The sequence below is a fragment of the Manihot esculenta genome, chromosome 3, assembly GCF_001659605.2.
Source record: "Manihot esculenta cultivar AM560-2 chromosome 3, M.esculenta_v8, whole genome shotgun sequence".
Taxonomy (NCBI): domain Eukaryota; kingdom Viridiplantae; phylum Streptophyta; class Magnoliopsida; order Malpighiales; family Euphorbiaceae; genus Manihot; species Manihot esculenta.
The window spans coordinates 13,005,564-13,031,481 of NC_035163.2; the positions used below are offsets into that span (position 1 = coordinate 13,005,564).

Below are 25,918 nucleotides of genomic sequence, written 5' to 3' on the forward strand. Positions count from 1 at the left end.
AAATTTAAATTTTAAATTATATTAAATAATTTTAAAAAATAATTGATTACACATTTCAACATTTATAATCAAAATTAGTTTTCAGCATTTGGTAAATCAAGTTTGCTTTCTAACATTTTGTTTAACTCTTTTCTGAAAGAGGACTTTGCATAATACTAGACTCAGATAACGGCCCACGTCAATTGAGAGCTTGAAACAATATTTTCATAAACAAAATTTGAGTCAATCCGAAATAAAATATTATATGTGATATAATACAACATTCGTCTAAAATAAATCATAAATTGTCACTACAATACAGAATTACATGATAAAATTATGATAAGTTGATACGCAATTCTACTCTTAGAAAGGAAGATCTAGACACTATAGCATTCAGTTTTTTATCAAAACTCGTTTTATTTAAAAAAAATCAAGTTTTCACATAAAGTTATCATGAAAGTATATTATCAAGCAGATCTCTTTATGCCTATAATCGCAGGATCCCTTGACAATTAGCCGGTACTAACCAAATTTTCAAAAAATATCATAATTAACTCTATTTTCTTACGGTATAAAAGTCGATAGATACTAAAAAATGTAATTCTCTTACACAACTACTCTTGGATTCTAAGCAATTTCTTATACTCGCCCCCTTCTTTAACTTACTAACTTAAGCGTTGAAATGACAGTTGTAAATGCCAACCACCTGACATTCTTTTTCTTTTATGGTTGACCGATCACAATACAACTTTATTTCGACCACATTATTTAGTTTTGTTTCTAGAAAACTCTATTGAATTCTCTCTTCATTTATATTAAAACCGATCTCTCAATTTAATTATTATTATCACACTTAATACTTAAATTATTTTAATTTTACATATTTTAATTAATAATTATATAAAATATTTTTTTTATTAACAATTTTCATTTAAATTTTTTTTAATATTTTTAAAAAATTTAATACTTCTAAAATAATTTAAATTTAAATTTTTAAATGAAAAAATATAAAAATTTATAAATATAATTATAAAATATATTTTTATATTAAATTAATTATTTATATAAATAAATTCAAATATTAAATAATTTATTTTATAAAATTTAAATTCAACCCAAATCTGTTAAGAATATTAATTTTTAAATTCGAGATCACTTAAGCCTAATTATATACCACTTAATTTAATCCAATTAAAAATAAATTAGATTAGATATCAAAAATATCAAACCTTTTACCGTCCAAAGCCACAAAATTTTTTTTTAATAATGCGAATATAACATTTCTTTAAGGTCTATAGAGCTAAATATATAATGGAATAAAAGTTACACTAAAAGTTCTGTCCAAATTCAGCAAAATCCAAAGCCTAAATAATTAAAAAAATCAAATCAAATAAAATGAATTAAAATTAAATCAAATCAATACAAACTAAAATCAAACACCAGTGCAAAATACAGAGAACTTAAACAATATGAAATCGTGTAACGGCAACAATACCAAAACAACAAAGTAGACATGTAAGATAAGAAGGCAGGCCATCAGCGCAAATACAGAAAAGTCCACCCACAGTTGTAACTTGCAACTTTCAAGAGGAGAAACGATAGAGTCTAGCGGAAAAAGCCAAAAAAGCGTGAATCACCGGATGTATCAATGAGGTTTTATTTACATTTTAAATAAATAAAAAAAAAGAAGGAAACATGGCGCTGCAAATATTACTTTGATACTTATCACATTGCAATTCAACGTTAAAAAAAAAAAATATTTTCAAAAATTTTTACTAAATATTATAATTTTGAATCATAAATTTGAGCATCAGTTCATAACCAATTTACAAAAACTTAGTTTTTATTTTCTAAATTTATAATTACAATAACCAAAACCCTAAACATATAATTATAGCAATCAAAATTCCTAAAGAGATTTGCATTTTAATAATCACCCTTTATTTTACCGAAAATATTTTTCAAAATTTTTTAATATTTAAAAAATTTAATTAAAATTATGTTATTTTTAAGAAAATGACTTTTTTTCTATATTTTAATCTCTCTATATAATTTTTTAATATATTTTATTTTTTAAATTAAAATTAAATAATAAAAAATAAAAAATATTTTTTAAAAACAAATTATTTTCTTCAAACAAACAGAGATGTAATAAATTATAAAGCTTAAATTGTTTGGTTACCTTAATTATAAGTTTATTGAACAAATTTAAATTTTTTCTAAATTAATTTTGGAGTTTAGCTTGCATCCATTAGAATTTGTGACCGACATGACAAATTACTTTGAAGTTTGGTGTTTTATGTCCAATTGGCAAATTAGATGGCTAATAACAGGGACAGCTGTTCATTTTAATTCAGAAAATTCTATTAATTGAAAATAATAATAAAAAAAAGATAGCATTTAAGATAGATCATGTAAATGATATATATATCCTGAATACTAAAAAAAATTAAAATAAAAATAAAAATTTCAAAAATAAGACAATATAATAAGAGTTAAATAACGGAAAGCAATTGAAATTAAAATAAAATTGAATTGATACCTATAATAGAAATTGAGAAGAAATAAAATCAGGTCAAAGAAAAAGTAGAAATAAAATAATATTAATCACCCACAGGTAATATAAATAAAAAAAAAAGTTAAATATATATGTTTACACATTTCTACTATTTTATATTAAATCATTAAATACTTAATTAAAATTGTAACATAAACACTTAATAATTAAATATAAATTAATAATATTATTGATAATTTATAAAAAATAAAAAATAATTTAATTTATTATTAATTATATTTGAATTTTTGTTAATTAAATTTAAAATTTTTATAAATAATAAAATTATATTCATTTAATTTTATCAATTTATAAAAATTGTGAGCACATTTAATAAAATTTAAAGTATAATAAATAATATGTGTAATTAATTTTTATTTATTTATAAATTATTAATAATATAACTAATTTATATGTTTAATTGTTATAATTTTTATAAATTTAAATATTGAATATGTTAAATTTTTGTGCAAGTATCCCAAATTAATAGAAATTAGTATAAGAATGTAATTATGAATTTAGTCAATAAGAGATAAAAAAAATAAATCTTTAAGATATAATAATAATAATAATAATAATAATAATAATAATAATAAGTTCAATTAGGTTTTTGTAATTTTTTTTAAAAGTTAAATAAATTTAATTTAAAATTTTTGGTTAATTATAATAATATTTTAATTATTATAATTTTTAAAAAAAATATATAGATATAATAAATAATTTTTAAATTATAAACATGAAATTTAATTATATAAAAAAATATTTTTATTATTAAAAAATAATATTTTATTATTAAAAAATTATATTAAATAAAATCTTATTTAATTCTGGAATAATAATATAGAAATTTAATTCATTCAAAGTTTTAAATTGTACTTGTTTTATTCTTAAATAAAAATATAAAATTTAATTGTACTTAATTCTAGAATAATAATAATAATAATAATAATAACAAGGTGGCGGACATACGGCCGGCCCTAGCAACACAATCATATCCACCATTTCAAACGATCCTCTCTCTTCCTCCAAGACAGTAAAGCTAGTCCAATGTGCAAATTTCGAGTGTTCTTCATCTCCACTCCTGCAATTGGAAACCTTGTTCCCATCGTTGAATTTGCCCAGCGTTTGGTTCATCATGACCCTAGATTCTCTGCCACCATACTCATCATCTCTTTATCCCAAAGACCCATCGTCAACTCCTACATCCAATCACGTTCCTCCACATACTCCAATATCAATTTCATCCACCTTCCTCCTGTAGACTCTCCTTCCCCCGATCAGTACCAGTCGGCAGTCGGTTACATCTCACTCGTCAGCCAAAAACACAGGCCACATGTAAAGGATGAAATAGCTAAACTCCAACAAACCGAGTCTGACTCGGCCCGAGTTTGTGCGTTGTTCGTTGACATGTTCACTACTGCCATGATCGATGTCGCTAATGAGCTTAACATTCCTTGTTATCTTTACTTTGCTTCTCCAGTTACTTTCTTGGGGCTTATGTTACACTTGCCGGTTATAGACGTTCAACTCGCTACTGAGTTCATTGAGTCGGATAATGAGTTGATTGTACCTAAAGATCCTGCCACTGAGTTGATAATACCGGGTTTTGCCAATCCGTTGCCTCCAAAAGTGCTGCCTACTTCAGTTCTGAAAAGGAGAAGTGATGGATATTCTTGGTTTTTATACCATACACGCAGGTATGTGGAAACGAAGGGTGTGGTTGTAAATACATATCGAGAACTGGAAAAGTATGCGATTACCTCAGTTGAAGCGACTACTACAGTGCCGAGGATCTTCCCGGTTGGACCGGTTCTCGACCTTGCGGGTCCGATCGAATGGCATCCGGAGCGGGACCAACAAGACAGAATCATGAAATGGCTTAACAATCAACCCAGGTCTTCTGTGGTGTTCTTGTGCTTCGGGAGCATGGGCAGTCTTGGCAGATCCCAGCTGCGAGAGATAGCAATTGGGCTCGAGCGATCCGGTTTTCGGTTCTTGTGGTCCATACGTGAACCACCCAAGGGGAAATTGGACCTTCCTGGTGAGTACGCAAGTGTGGAGGAGATACTTCCAGAAGGGTTTCTTAATCGGACGGCTGAGATTGGTTTGGTTTGTGGATGGGTTCCGCAAGTGACCATCTTGGCCAATCAAGCAATAGGCGGGTTTGTGTCGCATTGCGGCTGGAATTCAATCCTTGAGAGCCTTTGGTACGGTGTACCGATTGCCACGTGGCCTATTTATGCAGAGCAACAAATGAATGCGTTTGAATTAGTTGCAGAGTTGGGATTAGCCGTTGAGATCAGAGTGGATTATAGAAGTGAGAGTGGTGATATGGTGTTAGCAGAGGAATTGGAGAGGGGGATAAAGAGATTGATGGACGGTGATGATGAGGTGAGGAGGAAAGTGAAGGAGATGAGCGAAAAGAGTAGGATGGCTGTGATGGAAAATGGATCATCATGTGCTTCTCTAACATCTTTGATTGAGAATTTAACGTCTGGGATTTCATAAGATAGAGGTCCAGCATTGTGAAATCTAATTTCTCCCGGTTCAAAGAATCTTTGTACCATTTAAAAGCACATGAGAGAGATTAGAAGACTACCAGAACTAAGTGACTTTATTCCTTGGAAAGTGTACTTTTCCAATAAATAATAATAGACATTTTCAATTTAGTATATGAATCTAAGGATTATAAATTCATGTACTTTCATTTCAAAAAATTCAGGTACGGTGCAATAGGCTGGTCAAGCTCTTAAGGAAGGATGTAGAGGTATGAGAACCGATCACTTGTAACCTTGAAAATGTGTAATGATAGAATTATGTTGTTCGCTCCAAAATTATTTGTATATAAAATTTTTAATTTAGTATGAATTTATTCTGCCGTGCAAAAGATGGCTTGAGTTTATATACAGAAAACTAAACCTAATCCTAAAAGAATAAAGATAAACTATACCCTAAAGTGTACAAACAAGACTGACCCAATTTAATAGCTCATAGCAAGAATGCGGCACACTAAAATCCAAAAAATAGGCTCAAATAACTAAACTAGCAATAATAAAATAAACAAAATAGTATAAACTTAATCCAAACAAATGGACTTACAAAATACATTATTAATATCCAAATAACATGTATAATACATCCCCCAAGGTTATCCATGAGTTGTGCACATGCCTTGCACATACTCCTTACGTTGCACATATTTTTTTAAATCTGCCCACTTAGTTTGATGGATTTATACACCTTCTAATTAAGTCCAATAGATTTGAATCTTCACAAAAATCTTATTTGATCTTCACTTTATACTTTTTTTTTTCTTGTGTAGTTTTAGCCCATAGACTTAATTATGCTCCTTAACCCCATAATTGTAAGTATTGCACAAAATCTGCTCTATATGAATTGAAACACACCCTAAGTATATTTGGATCATATGAATATGATTATGAATTTTTTTAGACCCATTTGAATGATATAAGATTACTTCATACTATTATCGTAAGTCTGCCCTATTGGATCTATATCATACACTCCTAAAATAGATCGACAAGTTTGGCATTTTGACTCCAAAGGAATCTATTCGGTTCATTCAAGGCATAAGGTGGCTAAAAATCTGCAGCATTCACTTCATTCTTCGACATCATGTAATCTAAGACCTAATTCAATGTTGAACAACTCTGTTTTTTGGAAAGATTTTTGAAAACTATAGTGGCCTAGCAAAATTCGTATTTTCCTATGGCTTCTATTGCTTGAACAGTTATCTCGTAATGACCTTCTCAATCATCAGATCTCTCAAGTCACACCGAATTATTGTTTTTATGGAGAATGTGAGACAATTGACCACCTTTTCTTTAGATGTCCTTATGCAATCTCAGTTTGGCTCCAATCTCCTTTGAAATTGTGGTCTTCTCTACTTAATGGGAGGTCTATGAAAATTAAATAGAAGGAAATGCATGATTTTTTTTATTTTATCTTCATCCCATGATGGTCCAGGCCTTATACAACTAGTGGATTTTCTTTTGTGGTACATCTGGAAAAATTGCAATGATAAAATCTTCAATCAGCATTCCTGCCCCATTTTTGAATTGACAGATTTTGCTATTTGTGCTCAAAAAGACTTTAAAACTGGATATGGTGTGGATTCCATGCCATCTTCCCCATTGACCGACTCCAACAATATCCAAGTTTGCTCCTCCCTCCCCTTCGTGCTTATAGGTGTTATCAAAATTAATTTTGACGCGGCCATTAACTCTTCAACACAATCAGATGCAACATCAGTGATAGCGAGAAATTTCCAGAGAATAGTCCTCAACTGGTGTTGTGTGGATTCCATGCCATCTTCCCATTGACCGACTCTAGCAATATCCAAGTTTGCTCCTCCCTCCCCCTCTTGCCTATGGATGTTATCAAAATTAATTTTGATGCGGCCATTAGCTCTTCAACACAGTTGGGTGCAACAACGGTGATAGCAAGAAATTTCCAGAGAATAGTCCTCAACGGGTGTTAGTCTTTTGTGGAGTTCCATTATAAACCCCGTATTCCTTAAAAGCATTGCATGTCGAGAGACAATCCTTCTTGCTTCTAGATTTGGTGTCTCTAAGCTTATAATTGAAGGTGATTCATTAATAGTGCTTAAGGCATGTCAAGGTCTTCATGCACCCCTATTAATTCAGGATACCATATCGGACATCACTACTCTCTCTAATGATGTTAGAGAGTTGAACTTTTCCTTTGTGCCATCTGGTGGTAACCAAGCAACCCATACTCTTGGCATAAAGTTCATTCATGATCCTTCCTTTAGATATAATCCTTACGCATAAATTAACTTTGTATCTCTCTTGTTGCCTATTTAAGGCTTTCAATGAAATCTATTTTTGAAAAAAAAAATCGCTATATTTCCTTCTTTCATAAAAAAATGGGCTGACATAAAGAACAACTTGATTATCATATATTAATTTCATTTGTTTTAACTTCTCCATACCTCAATTCTTAAAGCTTCTTGACAACAAAACTTTCTCCCCACATTTATTTATAAAGAGGAAAAATTACAAAAAAACTCTAAGTTCAGGGCTTAAGAAAGAAATTTACCCTGATATGTAGTGTAATGCCCAACAGCTATTGAGCCAATGAGGCGAAGGTTGGTGTGCTAACATTTGGTACAGAAATCCGATTATGACCCCCGAAACTAGGCCAATGACTTGCGATGTGGTGTGCCTGTAATTGTTCACTCTGGTGAAATCATACCCTATCTATTAAAGAAAGAAAAAGTTTCACGCTTAAATCGAAATAGAGGGAGTGCGATGTCTGATGGAACTCGGCCATGAAGTACTTTACCTGGATTGAAAAGAACGATTTTGGAGTATGAATTTGAGGGGAGGAATTCTTCTAGCTCTAGATACTTGCCCATGACATTAGTCTTCTCGAGAGATTTCAATAATAATTTTATTTACAATATCAAAATTTTGATGAGTTGCAATTGAGTTAATCGTGTTTGGGCGCTAAGAAAGTGAAAGAAATCGAGAGAAAATGAAAGCAGTACGGCGGGAACAAGGCATGGCCGGGCAGGGCAGTTTCGCTATATCCAATATCTTATCAAAACGATGTCGTTGAACAGGAGCAATACAACCCATAAATGAGTGAAATTCCTAGACGCGGCCGTTTGGCTTACAATTAATGTTTGGCGAGCCAATTATTCCCCAGTGGAGGGAAAAGAAAGGAGAAAGGAGAAGGAAACATGCCGGTGGCAAGACCCGAATCATCGGATTCCAGAATCATCGCTCATATTGACATGGATTGCTTCTACGTTCAAGGTTTTCTGCTCCCTCCATGTCGTTGCTTGTAAGTGTAGCATTATTATTTCTCGTTATGGGCTAATTGGCCTGTAATTTTCATTACAGTGGAACAGCGGAAGCAGCCACATTTAAGGGGTTTGCCTACTGCTGTTGTGCAGTACAATGAGTGGAAAGGTGGAGCCTTAATTGCTGTTAGCTATGAAGCTCGAAATTTTGGAGTGAAGCGGTAAGTGGAATGTTCTTTTATTTTTTTAAATTGATAACCATGGCCTTTAAGGCAACAAAATGGAGTTTATGATTTTAGTTCCATGCGAGGAGATGAAGCAAAGCAAGTATGCCCTCAAATTCAGCTGGTCCAAGTCCCTGTAGCACGTGGTAAAGCTGACTTGAATGCTTACCGCAATGCTGGTTCTGAGGTATGTGGGATTTGAATTTCTTGATTGTTTGAAGATTATTATTAATGATTCACTTTGAAAATATAATCATTTATTTTATTTTTTGGTTTTTCTCAATCAAATTTACAGGTGGTTTCCATTCTTGCGAGGAAGGGTCGATGTGAGAGAGCTTCCATTGATGAAGTTTATCTTGATCTGACTGAGTCTGCAGAAGCTATGCTGAAAGAAAGTCCACCGCATAGCTTGGAAGCAATAGATGAGGAAGCTCTCAAATCACATGTTTTGGGGCTTAAGAATGAGGTATCTAATTATGCTTTTCAGTCAATTGGTATATGCTAATTCTTATTGTCTAGATTAAAAGGGAACATTTTTTTAAAAAATTTGATAGTGGGATGGCCTGCTAGGTTCTTTCTTTAGATTGATCATCTTAGCACAATTTAAAACCCTGCTTCTTTACTGCTGTTAAAAGACATAAAACATTACACTCTCACACTTCACTTTAATTGGCCTTTTCCCCCTATTATTGCTGCCACCTCACCTTGTATTAGTTGAATGATTGGAAACCTCAAAGACTTGTTTTTATGTTTTCTTTGTTTGTCTATAAACCAAACAGCAGGAAGGAAGAGAAAATAACATTTTCCTCTCTCCCCCTTGACATAAATCCATGTTTGAAGTTATAATTCATTAATTTACAGCAAAAAAGATTCTTTATGTGGAAAAACAATTGTTTTCTTTTGGTTATTCTGGACTTTGTGTTGACTTCAGAATGGGAATAATGTGAAAGAAAATGTGAGGGAGTGGCTATGTAGGAGTGATACTGATCACCGTGATAAGTTATTAGCTTGTGGAGCCCTCATAGTTGCAGAACTTAGAATGCAAGTATTGAAGGAGACTGAATTTACATGTTCTGCTGGCATTGCTCATAATAAGGTACAAAAGTGTCCTTGATTTTTGGTTTCTTTTCTTATTTGTATGATCTTGTATTAGTTAAGTTCCTTGTTAACTTAAATCTGATGCAATTACTGTTATTCAATTCTTAGTAGATGTTGGCCAAACTTACAAGTGGTATGAACAAACCTGCACAACAAACTGTTGTGCCCTTCTCATCTGTGAAAGAATTGCTTGATTCATTGCCAATCAAGAAAATGTAAGTTTCTTTAGAAAATAGACATGGTGTTGACAGAAAAAGTTTAGTTTAGATTCCATACAGTACTACAGCCTTGAGACATAATTGATTATTGGAGGTTTTTCTTCTTATATACTTTTTCTATTAGAGGTTTAACTTTCTGCAAATTTAATATTTTATTTGACTGAAGGAAACAGCTTGGAGGGAAACTGGGGACTTCCTTACAAAATGACCTGGGTGTAAACACTGTTGGAGACCTGCTGCAGTTTTCAGAGGAGAAGCTACAAGATAGTTATGGCATAAATACAGGGTAAAAAAAATGATAGTATGAGTGCTTGAATTTCTCAGATCAGAGAACTTTTCTGTTAAATGTGTTTAATGCCTTGGTAAGATGAAAAAATTCAGAAGTTGTTTTGTATATTTCTAAAAGATTCAAGCATGATGCTTTATTCCTACTCAATTTTATCTAGTTGTAGAAGATCTATGAGCCAATTATGTTGTTCTATTCTTCATTTCTTCTCAATCTTTTTTATTTCTTTTTTCACTCTCTCTCTCTCTCTCTCTCTCTTAATGTAATTCTAAATGCTGAATGGAATGACCCTTGAGTATGCTCAGTAGTAGTTGGCATTCATGCACATGCCACAGTCATCAATTAACCACCAAATTACTATTCCTAACTCCCATTTTTGACATAAACTCCAGTACCTGGTTGTGGAACATTGCTAGAGGGATCAATGGGGAAGAAGTTCAGGGACGCCTTCTTCCAAAGAGTCATGGTTCTGGCAAGTCATTCCCAGGCCCTCGGGCTTTAAAGACAATTGTTTCAGTGAGAATTCTATCTTAATCAAATAAATTATTTTTTGTACAATGCTTTATATTTTAGTCTCTTCATGTGCTCATCAATTGAAAAGTTTATTGGTTTAGTATTTGGTTTTAAGCAAAAGAAATAATGACATCTAACTAACGTAATGCAATTTCACACTGTTAAATTTGGGCCAGGCCTTAACTCACCCCAAAAGCTAGCTTAAGGGGGAGGAGTGCCTATGCCCCATATAAGGGGCACATTACCCCTTTCCACAGCCGATGTGGGATTCAACACACCCCCTCACGCCCATAATTTTTACTGGTGCGTGGCACATTTATGGGGCGCCCAATATCGGATGGGGAGGCTCTGATACCATGTTAAATTTGGGCCAGGCCTTAACTCACCCCAAAAGCTAGCTGAAGGGGGAGGAGTGCCTATGGCCCATATAAGGGGCACATTACCCCTTTCCACAACCAATGTGGGATTCAACACACACTTTTCCAATGTATTACATTATAAATTCTGTTTTGCACTATTCAGGTTAATTGCTCCTTCCCTTGAAGTAGTGGCACTTCTAGATCCATTATATTCTATGCAGTGCACTATTGCAGATAATTATTGCTTGCAGGATTTGTGGCATGGATGCTGCCATTTCATCTATCCATTTGGATATGATTCTTAAATATGCTTCCATATACCTTATGTGTTGGATAAGTCTCAACATGTGCTACAAATACGTAAAATGAAAAAAAAAAAAACTTCGACTTTGGAACTATTTGGTGTATTAGAATATTGATGTAACAGCATTGAATCTATAATTGAAAATGTAAAATTTCAATCTCTTTCTCTTGAATGCCTAGGTCATGTCCAACTCCTACATATCATAAAAATGTGTATGGCAACAGGGCCTTTCTACTGTTTCATATAAAGTTCTGTAATATTTAGGTAAAAGACTAGTAAATTCCAATAAATCTTGCATGGGATGCATGTACTACTACGAATTCTTTCAAGTAAAGTCACAAATAAAGTGTTGGAAGTGGTTAAAAGAGGCTTTCCTCTCATCAATGAAGATAAGCAAGAAAATGAGAGAAGTTGGACCAATTATAGGGTTTATATTTATTAATTGAGGAATTTCTCTGAAAGTCGATTTACTGTCTTCCGTAGTTAAATTTGTTTCAGGAAGAACCTTCTTTTTATGCTTTGTTTTATTTTCTAAATTTACTTGAAATTATAATTATAACATGATAAATAATAAACATTGATATAGAATTAATATGGTGTAATCATTATTCACTATTAGTTTTTTATTTCTATATAATTTGAATCCGTTATTTTCTAAATTTTAAATTTCAAATAGCTTTGATAGGCAAGCTTATTTGTGAATGTTGGTTCTGGTGTGTACTTATTTCAATCTAAGCAGTTGTTTTGCTAAGTAAAACATTTAAATATATGGCTTTTCCCAGGTCCAACACTGGCTCAATCAACTTGGTGAGGAGCTCAGTGAACGTCTATGCTCTGACTTGGAGCAAAACAGGCGGATGGCCCACACCCTTACCTTGCATGCAAGTGCATACAAGGTAGTTTCTTTCAACCTGATGTGCTTACTAACCTTTTTTATTATCATTTGCATATTGCAGCTTTCTTTTGGCTTTCCTTTTTTCCTTCTAATTCCTGGATGCTGGATATTTATCAATTGTTACGTGCAAACCTCTAATATATTTCTTTCTTGATTAACATTGTTCTGCAGTCAAGTGACTCAGATTCACATAAAAAGTTCCCTTCCAAGTCTTGCCCTTTGAGGTACGGGACTGCCAAGATTCAAGAAGATGCATTCAACCTGTTTCAAGCTGGATTACGCGAGTATTTGGGCTCATGTGGGGTAAAAATTCAGGGAACTAATCACAAAGGATGGGGAATAACAGCTCTTTCTATTTCAGCAAGTAAAATTGTTGCTGTACCTTCTGTAAGTGCAATAATACTTGGTTTATCATATATCTGGACCTGATTTATTTTCTAGAAATTTTTTTTTGGGTCTTCCCTGTTAAGTCCAGTTCATTATTATTTGCCTAGATTGTCAACGAACTGAATACTACAAATAGCCTTCCTATGCCATGGGGAAAAAATGTTTTTGCTTGATGTATGATATCGATCATATGTTGTTTCTATGCCATCTATTCTTGTGCCCAAGCTAAATATTTTTCTAAAGAATCAATTATCTTCTGTTGCTAGGTCCAAAGCTCCATTGGATGAGGAATTTGAGTATTTTGTAATTTCAAAATGTCATGAATGAAGATTCCATCAATTTTTTTCGACTTGTATGATTTTATTTGAAATTTAATTTGATAGAGCAATGTTGGGGTGGACAACTGGAGATGACTAGAACTACTATGGTGGCAAACACATGGATACAGAGGAACCTGCAGTTGTGGCCTGTGGGGCAGTTAGATAGTAGTGGTGGCAGCGATAATTGAGCCAAGGCACGATATAGCAGGATGGTGGTATTTATTGGTGTTATGGTGATAGTAATGGTGATTAACATTGGTTATGATAGTTGTATTAGCGACAGAGCTGTTAGTTCTGTACTGGTAATTCCAATGCGATGTTGATGATGAGGCTAGTATTGGTGTCATGTTGCAACAGTTGTTGGCTGTGTTGCAACTCAGTGGATTAAACATTGATAGATCAAGTAGAAATGCTTACAAGTGAGTGCTTGGATGCCTTAAGTTCAGACAGAAGAAACCTTTTTAGGGTACATCCTTTGGGTGGAATTTTAAACAGAGAAATTAAGTAATCCTCCTTTTAACTGTCCAGAAAATTAATAATTGCTTTGTTAATTTAACTAAGGAGTTTTAGTTGGGAATTCCAAGATTCCTTCATCTATACTCCAGTTACTTCATTCAAGTGGAACCAGAATTCTTCCTTGAGTGAAATGATTGACTTGATATAACTTGAAATTTCAGGAGATGAATATTTAATGAGAAGGGAAAGAGGTAACAACCTGGAAACCATGCGCCGATTAATTTATTTGCGTCTTGTTTGTAGGGAACATGTTCAATCATGAAATATTTTCAAGGCTACTATCCATCCCACTCATCTCCAAAGCAAACTCCAGATAACTTCACCCAAGAATCTGTACCACTGTCATCATCAGGTCATTTTGGCTTTATTGATTGCGATTTGTTTATTTTATTTTTAATTATTGATTTCCAGCTAATTCCTGTCAGAAAATAGAGAAGGCTTCATGCTAGACACTGAAGGCTATTCAGAATTGAAATCAGCTGAGCCACAAATTGAGCGAAGTTTCCCTTGTTTGGATCAACAAGGACAGAAAAGCTGTGAATGGAGAGATCAGGTTTCAGCAAAAGCAACTTTATTATTTTTTTAATCAGAACTAAATGATAGCTTCCATGATTATTGGTAGATATTATATAGTGAATTTTTTGTGTAGATACTAGTTTTGTTGTAAATACTAGTTGAATCTTAATGTGTTGGGTAAAGAATAATAAGAAGTAATGTTGTATGATTTTTGGACATCTTGGGCTTTTTTCTTAAAAAGTGTTACTGGAAAAAAAAATTACATTGAAGGGGTGGATGAATTTAAATTTCCCAATTGGAAGTGAATTTTTCCAGGAGGGAAAAATTATGATCCAAGTCGTGGATCAAAAATAGAGATTTTGGAGTCCTGTTTTACATCACCCATTAAAAAGGCTACTCGGAAAGAGCAGAGGTTAGTCACATATTAAAATGGTGGCTGGTCTGTGTGTAGAATCTCATGCATATCGAAAATTGGAGCAACAAAGTATGCAGAAGGCGCAAGGAGTCCTCCATATTTATGTGTTCTTAAAATGAACGACCAAAGTTTATGTGCTCTTCTCCCCATTTTTGGGTTTATGCTTTGGTGTTGTGGAAAATTGAAAATTGGAACTGGAGGCCATGAGAAACAAAAGAACGGACAAAATTTGTGTTCTTCTCCACATTTTTGGGTTTATGCTTTGGTGTTATGGAATCACTCCACCTACAGTACACTTTTTGTTTATAAACTTAAAATTAGCTGCTGAGTTGTGACTTGTGATACCAAAGTGTGTGTGTGAGTTTGGTTTTTTTCTTTCTTTCTTTCTCTTTTCATTGTTATTTTATTTTTTTTTATTTTTAATGAAACTGCAAAGAACTTCATCTGTTGCCAATATTGAAATATTTAGGAATCAAGGAGAACAGGAGCCCCTTCACACCTCATTAGAGGTAGAAGGAGAAGCTCTAGCAACAGAATGAGCTGAGGATTTACCCAAACTTTTAAGAAAACAAAGGCTAATTGAAACTACCTCTCTTATAAGAGCTTTACAATCACGTGCAACAGAAACAAAGTAAGAAAAATCCTGTGAGTGACCTTGAATAGCTTGGGCTAATTGCAAGGAATTCATCTCCATCTTCACATGATGAGATAGACGACAACCTTGAGTCCAACTAAACTAGGAACCTCCCTCAAACTGAGAGCTTCTGCGCTTCTGCGGCTTCTGCCAACTGAGCATCAACTTCATCACCATGTTGCTTGGCTCACCCCATAACACTGAATCCTCTAGAATCATGTATTGGGCAGCCACAACTGACAGCAGCATCCAGGAGATTCAGTGCAGATCGAAATTAAACTGTAGAAGACCAACTGGAATGCCATTTGGTGTGAATATTGTAGAAAAGCCTGCTGGACCCTCTCGTGCTTTTCTCCAACTTCCTAGAGAGACCTGAGCCTTCCGTAACACTTGAATCTCCTGCTGCTGTGAGTTCTCCTAGATTAAAGAGGTTCCTGTTATTCCATAAGCTCCAAGCCAACATCAATGCCTACAAACATTGATCCAAGCCACTAGATTAAAGAGTTCATGTTATTTGTAAAAAATTAAATTATACTTCTGCAATTTCATTTTTGTAATATTGTTTGTCTTTTATGCTCTGATAAACAAAGTGCATTCTTCTCTATCATTATAAGCTTTGAGTTATTGGCTTTAAGGTATTGCCTAATTGTGAAGGCTAATGCAGGAGTTCTACTGTTTTCAGGATTCATTTTGCTCTTTGCCTAAGCAAGCAAAAGATGGCTTTGCCCTAGAAACTTCACATCCCTCAGGTGTTATCTTTTAATATTGGAAACTGCTTTTGATTCCTTCAGTGATATTTTGAATTAATGTTCACATGGTAATCAAGATTAATTGTTCGTTCAGGTGGTGAAAGTGGTTCAGCAGTAAAGCAAAGCAACTCACAATTATGTTTCTTTAGGGATGATGCTAGGATTACTTTGCCTAAACTAGAAGAACAGGAACATAAAAGAAATGCTTTGAAAGACAAGGTAAGAATTCGCACTTGCTGATTATTGCTTTTTATTCTACTGTTACGGTCCCTCGATATGGATCTAGTTATGTGTTGGGGTATTTGGTTGGATAGGTGAAGGTTATGAAAGATTTAAGGGTATTTTCTTTCGGCGACCTATGTTGGAGATAATATTCAGATTCGTTAGAGAGAACCTAGACCTCTTGAGTTGAGTACTCAACTTAAAAGGAAATTTTTCTATACTCTCTTTATTCAATTAACTTGTTTAAATACACTGCTGAAAGAATAACTTCTACCTATAAACAAGAAAAACATAAGAGTGTGGAGGTTCAACCTCCTACAGGAATGGAAACTACTGAATAACTGAAAATAAAAACTGATTAGAACATGAAGCCGTGTCTGCTGATGTGCTCCTACTTTTACTGGTTGTTGTTTGCGCCATGGGCTTGACTTCTTTCTTTTCTTTTACCTTCCCACGAGTGAACCTCTTGTAAACATGAAACTTGGAATCTGCATCAACCTTATAGCAGTGGTGCTAACATTACTCCCCTCCTCCAAAAGTCGCTTGTCCTCAAGCGAAAAATTCGTAAATTGTTATTGCAAGGATTCAACGTTTTCCCAAGAAGCATTAGCTGAAGAAGCATTATGCCAGTGAATGAGGACCTGTGCCTTCCCTCCAGCAATGCGACAGTCAAGAATTGCTAGAGGAATTTGTGGAGGAAAGTCAGGTAAACATGTGGCTAGAAAGTTTTGTCCTTCATAGAAAGGTTTAAGATTGGAAACATGAAAAACTGGATAGATTTTAGATTTCGACGGCAAATCCAATTTGTAAGCTATAGTACCAATGCGCTGCAAGATAGGAAAAGGCCTATAGAACTTAGTCAGCAGCTTTTGGTTCTTATGATTTGCCATGGACAATTGACGGTAAGGTTGTAAACGGAGCAAAACGCGATCCCCAACTTGAAATTCCAGCTTTCTGTGATGAGTGTTGTTAAATTTGGATCAGGTCTAACGCACCCCAAAAGCTAGTTCAAGAGGGAGGAGTGCCTATGGCCTATATAAGGGATACATTACCTCTTTCCACAACTGATGTGGGATTCAACACATGTGTTGGGCCTCCTATAAATATGGTACCAAAGCCTCCCCATCCGATATTGGGCCTCTTATAAATATGTCACGTACCGGTAAAATTCTGGGCATGAGGGGGGTGTATTGAATCCCACATCGGTTGTTGAAAGGGGTAATGTACCTCTTATATGGGTCATAGGCACTCCTTTTTGAGCTAGCTTTTGGGGTGTGTTGGGCCTGGCCCAAATTTAACAAGTGTCATAGGTGGACGTCATCTTTTGCTGAGCCTTTATCAAACGTCTCTATTTTGTAAGGCTTGATCAACTGCATCTAGTTTTGACAGTCCTGGATAATAAGAAAGAAATCGAGGGGGTGAGTGTCCGTAGACCACTTCAAAAGGTGTGGCTTTCAAAGATGAATGATAGTTTGTGTTGTAGCAATACTCCGCCCAACACAACCACTCTATCTATTTAGTTGGCTTTTGACTAGTAAAGCATCTTAAGTACATCTCAATGGTGGGATTGGCGATCTCTGTCTGACCATTGGACTGTGGATGGTATGCAAAATTGAAACATAGCTTTGTGCCACAAAGGCGAAAAAAGTTCAATTTAGAAAGCACTTGTGAATGTGATGTCTCGGTCAGACGCCATTATTAAAAAATAGGCGTGCAATACTAACAGCCATGTAGGGATGTGCCAGAGCAATTAAGTGGCAATACTTAGAGAATCTATCGACCACAACCAGTATCACATTTTTTCTGTGAGACGTTAGCAATCCTTCCACACAATCAATAGTAATATCAGACCAAACATGAATAGGAACAGGTAATGGTTGGAGCAAACCTGCAGCCTGCGGGTTGAAGTGTTGCAGTCTTGTGGCGTTGGCAAACCCCACAGCAACGCACAAAGTCACAAACATTGAGTTTTTCTTTTCTAGCCAATAGAAGTCCTTCGTAATCCGGTGGAGTGTTTTTTGATACCCTTCGTGCCCTTGACAATGGAGTGCAATTAACACAGTCTGAATAGATGGGGAAGCTAGGGCTAAATAGACCCTATTTTTGAACAATAACAGCCCTTGTTTGAAACTCCAATTGTCGGCAGCATTGCCTGACTGAACAACAACAATTAATTGTTGAACATCAGCTGAATTTTGTTACTCTTTTCTAATTTCATCGAATAAGCTGAGTTGCGACATGAAAATTGCTATTAAAATGGAGTCCTCAACACGTCTTCGAGACAGAGCATCGGCAATAATATTGTGGCGACTAGCGTTGTATTCAACAGAGAAGTCATGATCTAGAATCTTTTCAACCCAATTCTGTTGAGGAGGTGTCAACAATTTCTATTCCAATAAGAATTTTAAACTGTAATGATTTGTACGATTGATGAACTTTTGATTCTAGAGATATGATTGCCAGCGCTTGATTGCCTTGACCAATCCAATCAATTCTTTCTCATAAGCAGGGAAGACATTTGTGTCGAATTGCTAATGACCTACTAAAATAAGCAGTAGGTTTGTTATTTTGTAATAAAACAACACCAACTCCTATATTGGAAGCATCACATTCAATAATAAAGCCTTCAAAAAAATTGAAAAGAGCCAAGATCAGGGCTGTTGTCATAATTGCTTTTAATTGTTCAAAAGTAGATGAAGATTGCTCGGTCCATTGAAATGCATTTTTTCGGAGCATTGCTATAAGAGGAGAGGCGATGATGCCATAATTCTGGATGAATTTTTGGTAGTACCGAGCCCAAGAAAAGCTCGAAGACCCTTGATGGTGGTGGGTTTTGGTCAGTCCAGAATTGACGAAATTTTATTAGAGTGAACAACTACTCCATCAACAGTGATGATGTGACCTAAGTACTTCATTTGTGATCCAAATACTTCATCTGAGATTGAGCAAAAGAGCACTTGGATTTTTTAAAGAATAATTGGTTACGCAACAACAAATGAAAAACCTTCCGTAATTGTTGTAAGTGTTCCACCCATATTAGATTGTATACCAAAATATCATCAAAAAATACCAAAATAAATTTTCTCAAATAGAATTGAAATACCTCATTCATCAAGGCCTGAAATGTGAATGGGGCATTTGAGAGACCAAACGGCATCACTAGAAATTCAAAATGACCATGGTGGGTTCGAAAGGCCGTCTTCTCAATATCTGGCTCATACATCCGAATCTGATGGTATCTGGTCGCATATCCAGTTTTGTGAAGTATTTAGCACCATGCAACTCATTCAATAACTCATCAATAATTGGAATTGGGAATTTATTTTTGATGGTCTTAACATTGAGTTCTTTGTAATCAACACAGAGTCTCCAAGAACATCGGCTTTTGGCACAAGAAGTACAGGAGATGAGAAAGAAGATTGGCTAGGTCTTATTATACCTTGATGCAGCATGGTAGAACACTGTTGTTCAATTTCATCTTTTTGGCCATGGGGAAAACGGTAAGGGCGAACTACAACAAGTCCAACACCATTTTTCAAAGGAATAAGATGATCACAATGTCTCTGTGGTGGTAGGTGAGTGGGTTCGATAAAGAGGGCAACATATTCCAAGGGGAGTTTTTCCGTTTCAAGAGGTTGCATGTGAATATCATTTGGTATTAGGGCTAAGGAAGTACAAGTATACGGATTTGGGCTTAGATTGTGTTTTTATAGGCCTTTTAACTCCACTTCTCTTCCTTTCCAGGTGAACTTCATAAGCATATTATCAAAATTCCATAAAATTGGGCCCAGTAATATAAGCCAATTTACTTCCAAAACAAAATCAAAGCCACTCAAGGTGAGAACAAATAATTCAGGCATAAAACTATTTTGTCCCATCTAAAGAGGAACATCACTGTAAACTCAAGGACTATTAATTGTCTCTCCATTGGCGACCACTACCCGCAGATTGTTTCGTTTGACAATTTTTCACATTGCATTGCATCAATAATTTGAAATCAACAAAACTATGAGTGCTGCCATAGTCAATTAAAATAAGAACTTGTTTTCCGTTCTATTGCCCATGCACACACATTGTTTGGGTTTGTTTGAATTTCCGTGATGGCATTTAATGAGATCTCAGGTATTCATTCTTTATCTTGTGTTGCAAATTCTGTGGCTAGTTCAGTTTCTTCTTCCATCGAATCGATCCAAAATAATTTCTTACACTGATGACCGCAAACAAAAGGGTCATCACAATTGAAAAAAGCCCCTTTTGCCTTCGATCCTCCATTTCAGCCCGATTCAAGTGCTTCACCATCCCATTTGGTAAAGATTGTGTAGATGTTTAGAGTGGCAGTTGATTCTTCTGAATGCTAGCGAATCCAGATGAATGAGAAATACTTTTGCATTCATACAATCTGGAATAACTCATAGCAGTCACCAAATCTGGAGCGCGATGGAGCTGAACTTCAACGGAAATATGCTCTTGTAACCCACTAAGAAAAAGCTGAATTTTTTGATTTTGAGTGAGGGGGCCAGATCTAGAGACAAGGCTCTGAAATTTGGCTTGCTACTCAGTTATTGTCCCTACTTGTTTTAGTTTTTCCAACTCACCAAATTTGTTATTGCGAATGGGTGGACCAAAACTCAAATGACACTGGTGTTTGAAGTCCTCCCAAGAAGGATCAAGTGTGTCTCGAAGCATTTGAAGGCACCATAATTGTGTTGTACCTTCCATATGAAAAGCGAGGGTAACTTTTTTTCTCTTTTGAGATCCGTTGATGGAAAAAAAAAAGCCCACGGTGGCTAAGCCACCCCAAAGGATTTTCTTGGCCATTAAAGCGAGGAAAATCAAGTTTTGTAAATTTAGGGACAATTGTGCCTCTTTCAGTAGATTCAGAATCTCGAGTCCCTGACGTTCCCGTTGAAGTTTTTCCTTTAGATGTCTTATTATTGCTGCTGTCACTTTGGGTGAGAAGTTCCAATTTTGAACTCAATTCATCGAGTTAGGATTAGGTCTTCTTTCTGTCATCTTCAAATAAAGAAAGAGACGGTCAAGCTGTTGTTGAATGGAATCTCCCATAATTATTGGCTCTGATACCAATTGGTTACGGTCTCTCAATACGGATCTAGTTACGGGTCTATATGTTGGGATATTTGGTTGGATGGGTGAAGGTTGTGAAGGATTTGAGGGTATTTCTTTTGACGACCTATGTTGGAGATAATATTCAGATTCGTTAGATAGAATCTAAATCTCTTGAGTTGAGTACTCAAAAACTTGAGAAATTTTTCTATATATTTTTTTTTATTTAATTAACTTGTTTAAATAAACCGTTGAAGGAATAACTTCCTCCTATAAACAAGGAAAACATGAAAATGTGGAGGCTCAACCTCTTACAACTAAGGAATGAAAACTACTGAATAACTGAAAATAAAAACTAATTAGAACATGGAGCCACGTCTGTTGATGTGCTCCTACTTTTACTGGTTGTTGTTTGCGTCATGGGCTTGACTTGGTTTTGTTTTCTTTCACCTTCCCATCAGTGAACCTCTTGCAAACATGAAATTTAGAAGAGCTTACATGCCAGAATCGATGTGGGATTCAACACACCCCCTCATGCCAGAATTTTTACTGGTGCGTGACACATTTATGGAAGGCCCAACATCGGATGGGGAGGCTCTGATACCATATTAAATTTGGTTAAGGTCTAACTCATCCCAAAAGCTAAATCAAGGGGGAGGAGTGCCCATGGCCCATATAAGGGGCACATTATCCCTTTCCTTTCCACAATCGATGTGGGATTCAACAAACCCTATTAGTAGTGGTGCTAACATCTACCTTCAAAACACCACCACAAGGGTTTCTGCTGGTTGAAACTTTTGGTCTTTTTTACTTGCAATCTTGGATAATTTGAGAAGAGCTTACATGGGCATTTGGACAGCTAATTTATTTGCCATTTTCACTGGATGGCAAAATCATTGAGGATAACTGTAAAGCTTTCTTAAACTGCTCTTCCTCGTCAAGTTTCAAGTTTACCAAATCATATGCAGATTGCAGAATTCAGTCCTTCCATTCTTTTGCTAATTATTTATGGTCTTAATACATAAATTAGCCACTAAATCAACTGAGAGAAGTCTTTTGCACAACTGACCTTATACTTTGACCTAGGGTAAACTGTCAAACTTTTACGTCAAACCTTTACGCGGATTTTCAATTTTAGCCCGTCTACCTTCAAAACACCACCACAAGGGTTTCTGCTGTTGAAACTTTTGGTCTTTTTTACTTGTAATCTTGGATAATTTGAGAAGAGCTTACATGGGCATTTGGACAGCTAATTTATTTGCCATTTTCACTGGATGGCAAAATCATTGAGGATAACTGTAAAGCTTTCTTAAACTGCTCTTCCTAGTCAAGTTTACCAAATCATATGCAGATTGCAGAATTCAGTCCTTCCATTCTTTTGCTAATTATTTATGGTCTTAATACATAAATTAGCCACTAAATCAACTGAGAGAAGTCTTTTGCACAACTGACCTTATATTTTGACCTAGGGTAAACTGTCAAACTTTTACGTCAAACCTTTATGCGGATTTTCAATTTTAGCCCGTCTACCTTCAAAACACCACCACAAGGGTTTCTGCTGGTTGAAACTTTTGGTCTTTTTTACTTGCAATCTTAGATAATTTGAGAAGAGCTTACATGGGCATTTGGACAGCTAATTTATTTGCCATTTTCACTGGATGGCAAAATCATTGAGGATAACTGTAAAGCTTTCTTAAACTACTCTTCCTCGTCAAGTTTACCAAATCATATGCAGATTGCAGAATTCAGTCCTTCCATTCATTTGCTAATTATTTATGGTCTTAATACATAAATTAGCCACTAAATCAACTGAGAGAAGTCTTTTGCACAACTGACCTTATATTTTGACCTAGGGTAAACTGTCAAACTTTTACGTCAAATCTTTACTCGGATTTTCAATTTTAGCCCGTCCTTTTTTTTTAGCCAAATTGAAAGGTTTTATTACAATTCTAGCTGACAAAAAATAATGAAATGGCTGCTCAGTAGCAAAGCAAATAACTTTTTAATGTGGGACCCACATTTTCAAAAGGTAAACTATGCATTTTAGCCAATTCTTTACGTAATTTTACAATTTTAGCCAATCATTTGCTTTTTTTTTGTCAATTTTAATCAAAGAGTAAAAACTTAGTGTAACAAGAAGTAATGTGGTTGTTCGATTAGCGTAGAAAGGATACCATTTTTAATGTGAGACCCACTTGAATCAGTTGTTTTGTTAGGTAAAAGTTATATTCTTTAATGTCGTACCCGCCTAAATATCATTTTGATGCAGTAGATCTAATAATTTCACAAATTTTACACCCAGAAATAGGACAAATGATGTTTTATTACCATACTAAAATAAGCTACCTGAACATCTAGAGTAAAATTGATACAACCTTACAAATTGTTTTTATAACTAAGCTTTCTATTTTAAATTGGCTACTTACAAATATTATAAACAAATTTTTTGTTACAAAATATTTTAGCCAAAGAATAATTTTTTTATCCTATTTTTACCTTTTATTATGCAACTCTTAATTTGTAAACTAGTGCCATGAATTTAAGCATAAGATTGTGCTAATTTTTGACATTAGATTTTCACTCAAAAATAATTTCTTGAGCTAATTCTTTTAGTAAATTACTGCAAAAATATGATTTGATTCAGGTGAGTTTGAAAATTTTAGTTAAAATTTAAAAAAATCATTGGTTAAAATTATAAAATTACATAAAGGATTGACTAAAATATATAGCTTACCTTTTGGTATTGTAGGTCTCATATTAAAAAACTATTTTCTTTGCTGATTGAGCGGCCATGTCAGCATTTTTTATTCTCAACTCTCTGGCTAAATTTGTAACAAAACCTTTCAATTTGGCCAAAAAAAAGGACTGTCTAAAATTGAAATCAGCATAAAGGTTTGGCTAAAAAGTATAGTTTACCCTTTGACCTATTACGCCCTAACCTTTTATTTTTGACCGAATGCATTTCCACCCTTCAATTTTTATTTATGTGATCAATACATATAATTTTTCAAAATCATTGATGACTGATGAGAAAACATTAAATATATCTCTTGATTTATCTTTTTCTCACATTATAAAGGATTCAATTTAATTCTTTATTATTGAGTTTAACAAATTGTGCTGATTGGTTGCAAAATTAAAATTTAAGGGTGCAGTAGGTCAAAATAAAGGTCAAGAATGGAACAGGCTTTTCCCAAATAGTTCAGAAGTTAATCTATGTATTTGGTCATTAATTCTTTATTTTTAGTTGCATTCCGTCAGGGTTGCCTTTTTGCAGTTTATTTGTTTATTTTATTTTATTTTTTGGATGATTTATCACCAAAAAACGAATTAGAACCTGTTTTGGTCAGGTAAAATCATAGAAATTAGCCAATTAAAACAACTCAAAATTGGGTGAGAGGTTATGATGCTTCAGCTAGTGGCAATTTTGATCATTCAACAAGACAATGTACTCTCGCATACCTATGCAAGAAGATGGTGATGTTTATGTTAAAGTAGTTACTTCTGCTCGTCGTACTGTATGCTATTTTTTAGTTTAGTGTTTCATTTGCATATACAAGAACTTTTAAAAATATATATTCATTTGCTTAGCCTTCTTATAATTATGTTACAGCAGGGGACAATCTTCAAGTTTTTCAAGAACAGTAATTGCTCTAGCTCTAAACCAAAACTGGAGAATGGCGGCATGATTCAAGGTACTAAAGCTTCTTGACTTCTTCGTGCCTGGGCATCTCAGAATCCCTTTTCTAGTTTCTTCATTTATGTTGGTTCTTCTCCTTATCAAGAGTTGAATTTAGATTTAGAAGCAAACCAAGTTGAGCTGCCAAAGGAGAGGCCTCCTGCAGAGTGCACGACAAATTCAGGTCAGAATGTACAGAGGGAAGCATGGGATTACAAGATTGATGAGATTGACCCATCAGTGATTGATGAGTTGCCACAAGAAATCCAAGCTGAAGTTCGGTCTTGGTTTCGGCCTCTCAAGCGGCCTAATACAGTTAAACGAAGTTCGACCATAGCCCATTATTTCTCACCAGCTAAAGCACCATAAGCAATGAATGATAGAATAACCTTGATACCCTGTTAGGAATTTCATCCAACTTAGCTGATGAGGATTTTACTACTTGATTTCATGGAGTAGTGTGTATGGGTAAAAGTGTTATGTGTACCTTGTGTGATTTAATATATGCTATATACGTAATTTTACCTCGACTTATACATAAAAAACAAGTTGGCTCTTTGAAGTATTAAACTTTACGACGTTAAATTTTAACCCTTGACATTTATTAAAGTATAACTATTTAGAACTTGAATTTTATAAAATGTAATTATTAAATTTTAAATTTTAAATGGTGTAACTATTTAACTCTGAAAATTTAGAGCATAATCAAGTTAAATTTGCATTCGTATGTAGGAGTTAAATAATAATATTTATGTAAAGAACATATATATAAAAATTATATTACATTTTGTCAAAACTTCAAATTGTATCATGTAGCTTTTATGTATAACCAAATGGATAAAATGGTGGTCTTGTCGTACAAGGTTATCACTTGTTATCAATTTTGTTCGTTATAATGTATAAAACGTGACACGTATTTGGAAGAAATGTATGAAACCCTCTATTTAATTCAATCGGACTATATGAAGCCAGATTTATAGAGTATGAAGGTCAGGCCTTTAACATCCTCGACTTTCTCTTACAATAAGCAGATTGATTATTTTCATACCCGTACTACACACAAAAACTCAATGCGGGAATTATCGACCTTTGTAAATGTTGGGCAAGTTAAGTATGAACCAATAGAATCAGAGCGAGATATCGACTTTCTACATCATGGATGACCACTTTAGTCTTTACTGACGCATTA

At 34.4% G+C, this 25,918-nt stretch overlaps 2 protein-coding genes across 6 annotated transcripts; both read left to right on the forward strand.

The window, feature by feature from the left end:
• The first annotated feature begins 3,510 nt into the window (after window positions 1–3,510).
• LOC110612150 (UDP-glycosyltransferase 43) lies at window positions 3,511–5,211 on the forward strand. The gene has a single exon (XM_021752849.2). It carries the CDS (start codon window positions 3,587–3,589, stop codon window positions 5,045–5,047), a length of 1,461 nt encoding a protein of 486 aa, XP_021608541.1. The 5' UTR covers window positions 3,511–3,586; the 3' UTR covers window positions 5,048–5,211.
• Window positions 5,212–8,110: 2,899 nt separating this feature from the next.
• Window positions 8,111–25,299, forward strand: LOC110612149 (DNA polymerase eta). Of its 5 annotated transcripts, none has more exons than XM_021752843.2 (16): window positions 8,111–8,343; window positions 8,431–8,551; window positions 8,630–8,741; window positions 8,850–9,020; window positions 9,486–9,650; window positions 9,764–9,867; window positions 10,037–10,156; window positions 10,549–10,672; window positions 12,115–12,228; window positions 12,399–12,614; window positions 13,694–13,802; window positions 13,876–14,003; window positions 15,698–15,764; window positions 15,859–15,983; window positions 24,664–24,745; window positions 24,836–25,299. In XM_021752843.2, exons 1-16 carry the CDS (start codon window positions 8,268–8,270, stop codon window positions 25,096–25,098), a joined length of 2,097 nt encoding a protein of 698 aa, XP_021608535.1. In that variant the 5' UTR covers window positions 8,111–8,267; the 3' UTR covers window positions 25,099–25,299. The 5 variants fall into 5 exon arrangements, with proteins under 5 accessions (XP_021608535.1, XP_021608539.1, XP_021608536.1 ...); XM_021752847.2 differs by having other exon boundaries at window positions 24,848–25,299; XM_021752844.2 differs by having other exon boundaries at window positions 24,667–24,745.
• The last annotated feature ends 619 nt before the right edge of the window (window positions 25,300–25,918 follow it).